Source organism: Lolium rigidum, chromosome 6, assembly GCF_022539505.1.
Source record: "Lolium rigidum isolate FL_2022 chromosome 6, APGP_CSIRO_Lrig_0.1, whole genome shotgun sequence".
Lineage (NCBI taxonomy): Eukaryota > Viridiplantae > Streptophyta > Magnoliopsida > Poales > Poaceae > Lolium > Lolium rigidum.
The window spans coordinates 114,343,101-114,349,117 of NC_061513.1; the positions used below are offsets into that span (position 1 = coordinate 114,343,101).

Below are 6,017 nucleotides of genomic sequence, written 5' to 3' on the forward strand. Positions count from 1 at the left end.
TTCAGTCAGCTTCCAGTAGCGCTTCACATCAACTTAAGCACACGTGATGTCATATTAAAAGAGGAATTGGACGGTAAGGTAAGAAAATGGAACACAGAAATAATCCTCGAAATTATTTGCAATGTAAAACAAGCAATTTTCTTGGGCTTCTGTGCCTGCCATAGGAGTGAGCATCTCCATTGCAGTGTACACAAAATTCAATTGGATTCACATTCCAAATCTGGGAGACATTCTTCCAGCACATAGTAGAACAGCGTCTATCCAGACCTCAACCTCAAAATACATCTAATTGTTAATCTTTAACGCAGAACCTTATGCAGAATATTTCAAGATTAAGAAGTGCATCCGTATGCTACTTGTAGTATTATGTCTAACTTCTGCATGCGTGCAAAATGTTCAGATAATCTATTTGTACTATTTTTTAGTAAGTACAATGTTCATATAATATTTAAATAGGAAAACCAGTAGCATTTACGTTTAACTTGTATTACTTTATATGTACAATGTTCAGATAATCTACATAATATTATATTCTATGTACAATGTTCAGATGGTCTATTTGTATTATTTTATATGTACAAAATTGAGTTCATAGTCCCTATGTACAATGTTCACGTGTGTGACAGGAAGTAAACTGAACCATTTGTGTAACAGCCAATAAATATTTAAATGGGAAACCAGTAGTATTTATATTTAACTTCAAGTATCATATAATTTTGCCCGTTTATATGACAGCCAATAGACATTTCACCCTTAACATATTTACTATCGAATGCTGGGAATTTTTATCCAAACTATGTTGGTCTTATGTTCTTTTGTCAGATCTTTTGTTTATTGTGAACTGTGAAGCCCTACATAGATTGATTTTGTGTCAAAGTTACACATAGGTCACAATTTCTTGAGGCACAGTGTGAATATGCACAAGAAAAATCACATGCACCAAGTAGGGTGATGAGTCCAGACAACAAATGAAGAATGGAGGATGACAGTTTATGATTTGGAAGAACACCCAGAAGTCTTTGAGATCAATAACAGTGCATGAAAGCCCACCTTGATCATGAACTGAAAATATTCAAACCTATATTCAGAAAAAACAGTTCCAACATTGATCATGATACCTTCTCTACTAAACCCTATCAAGTATTCAAATTCATCCTTCCTCAGCTTTGATACCCTTTCTTTGGTGTTTTCTTTATGTTAGCCCTGTAACTGAATGAAGAGTCAACTTAACAAACTGGATGAAAAATCATCTGAACAAACTGAATGAATCGTCAAGCAAAGTAAATTACTAAGCTTACAACATATTTTGATTGGTTAATACAACATTTGACCAACAGTTGTAATTAGTATGCAATTTATGTGAAATAAAATCTCTATCATTGGATTCATGTTAAAAAGTACTTTGACTGATTTTGTAACATAAACCACATACTGACGAAGTAATTGTTTGTCAAAATCTTGTCTTGACCAATCAATATACACCCTACATTTCGAAACAGAGGGAGTATAATGGGTCAATTTGAGTGAACAGTAAGCCGAAAATGCTGAATTCCATCCAGAGTTAAAATAATGCATTTTTTCAGTCTGAAAACAGAAAAGGATAACTAAGAAGACCTCAGAATGCCACTATAAACGAAAACTGTAAAATGACCATGATTATCTTGTTCTTGCCTTCTTTGCGCCAGTCAACCTCCTGCCAAATCAAGGTGACGGTAGGCGCTTCAGAATAACTCCAGCACTCCTGATATCATACAAAATAAGAAGAGGGAGAAAAGGTAAGACATATGGAATTGAAGAAACAAGGGGAAAAACCTAAGCAGCTTCCTCAGAGTTATTTGCAATGCACAGGCTCAAACAAGTAATTTTGGGCAATTTTATATCTGCCATAGGCAGGGAACATGCATCTCCACTTCAATGTACACAAAATTCAGTTGGATCTAGACTATAACTCTATGGGGCATTTCTTCCTACACAAAGAAGATAGAGCCTATCGACACATCATACTCAGTACATTTAATCTTAATCATTAGCAAGCGGCAACTCATGTAGAATATTTCTTCAGAGCTCTATCCACCCTGACATCGAAGGGAGTTGAGTATGCTTTCAGCTTTCTATCCTGCAGCAATTAATTAAAGTAAGTACATCATCCCAAAATATCAAGATGTATTACTTCATTGACTTAAATGTTTACTTCACCTCTCTATATTTGCTTGTAGTATTGGGGATTCCACTAGATCCTGAATGAACTCTGGAAGAACAGTGCACACCACCCTGATCCTCCTGGCCCCTGTTTTCAGAAGAAGCATGCTTCACACTGTCCCTCCCCTCTGGTGAGTCGTCCTCCGATGCTCTCGCAGCACCTTTTACTTCTCTATCCTCACCATAATTCACTGCCATCGCAATCTGCAGATTCCCGGCTTGCTCTATTGGCACATTCACCTCATCTTCCTCTTGTTCCCCCTTGGCGTCCTTGTCAAGAACATTGTTCCTCGCACTAGTCCTTGTAACCCTTCTGCGGCCCCTTCCGGATGCTGTCTTTGGAGGCAGGGGCGGAGGAGCGATCACCGTGGAATCTTTCTTCCTCCCGGCATGGCATGCCACCACTGCATCCTTCTTCTGCCCCCTGCGGCGCGTCACCCTGATAGCATCCTCCTTCTCCTCATCTTCCTTCTCTGGCTCAGGGGGGTCTATGGCTTTCTTCTGCCTGCCTCGGCGAGGTGCCTCTGAAGTTTCCTCCATCTCTACAGTGAGCTGCACTGCAGCCGCATGAGCCACAGTGTTCGAAGCAGAAAGCTTAGCCCTGGCCCTCCCTTCTGGCAGTTCCTCCTCTAATGCCTTCACAGTCATACTAGCCCTTGTAACCCTTCCCCGGCCTCTTGTGGAGCTCGTATTCAGGGGAAGTGATGGAGGGGCGACCAACAATGCATTCTTCTTCCTCCCGCCACGGCGGGTCAACGCCGGGGCACTCTCCTCCTTCTCGTCATTTTCCTTCACTAGTTCAGGCAACGGAGGGGCAACCAACAATGCATTCTTCTTCCTCCCACCACGACGTGCCAATACAGGGGCACCCTCCTCCTTCTCAGTATCTTCCTTGACTAGTTCAGGCTGCTCCGCTACCTTTTTCTGCCCTCCACGGCGCGTCAAAATAGTGGTCTCTTCCATGCCCTTTTCTGGTTCAAGCTGATCAGCGGCCTTTTTCCGCCCGCCACGGCGCGTCGCCACCGTGGTCTGCTCCACGTCCTTCGTTGGTTCAGGCTGCTCGGCGAGCTTTTTCTGCCTGCCGTGGCCGCGGCGTGTCACCAAAGTGGTATCATCATCTTTCCCTGGTTCTGACTGCTCCATAACCACTTTCCGCCCGCCACGGCGTGTCACCACGGTGGTCTCCTCCCCGTCCTTCTCAGGTTCATAATGTTCCACAACCTTCATCCGCCTCCTGTGGCAGTTTACCTCTGCAGCCTCCTCCATCTCTCCAGTGGGCTCTGCTGCGGCCGCATTGGCATCATTGTCAGAAGCAGCATGATGAGCATTGTCCCTCCCTTTTGGTATTTCTTCATCCTTCAATGCCTTTGCAGTATCTTGTAGTTCTACCCCTCCATCCCCAGCTGCCACCTTAAACCCCTTCTGCTCCTCACCACCCTTCACCGCAGTCGGAGACAGCAGGTTCACTGTCTCCGCTCTTGACGCAGCCAACTCGTCTCCTCCCTGCTCCTCCTGAAGAACGGTGGTGCTTGCAGTAGCCCTTGTACCCCACCCCCTGACAGATTTCGGTTTTGGAGGCAATGGCAGAGGGGCAACGGTCGCCACATTCCTCTTCCTCCCTCCGCGGCGTGTCACTGCAGGGGCATTCTCCTCCTTCTCCTCTTCCATCGGTTTAGAGGGCTCTGTGACGCTCCTCCGACTGCCGCGGCGCATCGGTACCATGACCTCCTCCTTCTCCTCATCGTCCTTCTCTGGTTCAGAGGGCTTCGGGGCCTCCTTCTGCTCACACTGGCGTGACGCCTCTGCAGTCTCATCCATCTGCCCCGGAGCCATCTTCTTCCGTCCGCCCCGGCGTCTAGCCACCTGGGGCTTCTCCTCCACCACCACTGCCGCGGCGTCCGGCTCTTCCTTCTCCACTTCGGGGGGCTCAGCCACCGGCGGCGCTTTACTCCGTGTGCCACGGCGGGTCACCGCAGGGGGCTTCTCCGCCACCATCACCACTGCCGCTGCATCTGGCTCTTCCTTCTCCCCGGGGCCGCGCCACGCTCAATATTCCGTCTTCGCGGCGGGTCTCGTAGGGGCTTCTCCACCACCACCACTGCCGCTGCATCTGGCTCTTCCTTCTCCACTTCGGGAGCCTCGGCCGCTGTCGCCGCTTTAATATTCCGTCTCCCGCGGCGGGTCACCGCAGCGGGCTTCTCCTCCACCGCCGCCGCCGCGTGGCGCGAGGTGGGGTTGGCGACAGGGTTCGGATCCGAGTCGGGCGCGATGGAGACGGCGAGCACGGTGGAATCCCCGACCTTGATTACGTCCCCGTGGGAGAGCGGGGCGGGGACGGAGGGCACGAGGGCCGCGCCGTTGAGGAGGGTGCCGTTGGAGGTCCCGAGATCCGAGACGGCCCACCCGGCGCCGGGCGGCGGGAGGAACTCGATGACGAGGTGGTGCTGCGACGCGCCGCCGTCGCGCACGGCGAGATCGTTGCCCTTGACGACCCGGCCGACGCGGAGCGCGGCGCCCGCGCGGCACTGCCGGGTCTCTCCCCGGCGTGGCCCCTTCTCCACCGCCACCGTGAGCACCGGCGGCGGAGCGGCCATGGAAGAGGGTGGGGAATCGGAACGGAACGGATCTCTTTGTTTTTTTCTTTCCTGTAGGTGAGATTTCAAAATGTGTGTGGGGAGGGTTTGGGTTTATGGAGCATTTTGCGGGGAGCGGTTGCTACGGAAATTAGAACTAGATGATGCCCCGCGCGTTGCTGCGGTATTTCTTAGTCAACATTAGAATTTTAAGTCTGTAAAATGATACATGATGCAAAATTGGCAGTGATTTCCTTGGCAACAATGTGATAACAAAGAGAGCAAGTTCTCCAAAGAAAATAGACTGGTTCAGAGCTATGTACAGAACAGACCGCCTTCACGCCTATTGCAGTAAAATAGTGTCAAATGATAGGTTAAGAGCTTTGGATCGATGTAGGAAACCATGGATGAAAACTTATATATATACATCGGTTTTTTCTCTTAAAGAGACTGCAAGATACTTGTCATTGAAAACAAAAAGAAAGCTTTGATGATTTCATAACTTTCCAAATGGAAAATAAATCACGTCAACTTGATTCTAGCCTATGAACATTATTGCCCATTCGTTAAAATGGTTGATTTTTTTTTAGGGAAAAGGAATACAATAGTTCTTGGAATGGACATCGCTACATTAAACACCGGTTGAATACAAAAATAAGACAAACTTGGTTTAATTTCTCATCTGGACCGTAAATCACGACCTGCAAATGTTTACCTGAGATTATTTTAGACAAACTCAACTTACGACTGATTTCATGTAAATGCACCAAATGTTCACTGGCATATAAAGTCAGAAGCCATGATAAAACAAAAAAATATCGAGCAGCGCTGACATAAACCACGAAAAGAATTAGAGACATACCTCATAGGCTCATACTTTCATTACCTTTATTTTATACCTATGTACAACAAATATCAAACAGTATCATATAAGTATTTATATGATCAAACAATGGGCTACACTCCACGCACAAACAACATAGAACGGCATATGTGGATGTGGATAACTTACATGGTGAATTAAGCTAGTTGGATCTGTAATAGTGGCCTTCCTGCAAAAAAAAAAGGAGTACAATTTTACGGAAATTTAGTTATCCAAAATTCGAAACAGCAGATGATGAGCGATATATAGAACCTGTTCAGGCATAGTTAAAAAAGCTCTTGTCATCATTCAGCGTGGAGTTTGGTGGAAGATGAGGAGCCAGATCGATGCCCCCCATCACACGCGCCATAGGTGTGTAGCAA

At 46.8% G+C, this 6,017-nt stretch overlaps 1 protein-coding gene across 1 annotated transcript; it reads right to left on the reverse strand.

The window, feature by feature from the left end:
• Positions 1–1,875: 1,875 nt before the first annotated feature.
• On the reverse strand, positions 1,876–4,793 carry LOC124663152 (ABC transporter F family member 4-like). Its single transcript, XM_047200885.1, has 3 exons — positions 4,296–4,793; positions 2,197–4,221; positions 1,876–2,116 (listed from the first exon to the last, which is right to left on the reverse strand). Exons 1-3 carry the CDS (start codon positions 4,791–4,793, stop codon positions 2,042–2,044), a joined length of 2,598 nt encoding a protein of 865 aa, XP_047056841.1. The 3' UTR covers positions 1,876–2,041.
• Positions 4,794–6,017: the final 1,224 nt, after the last annotated feature.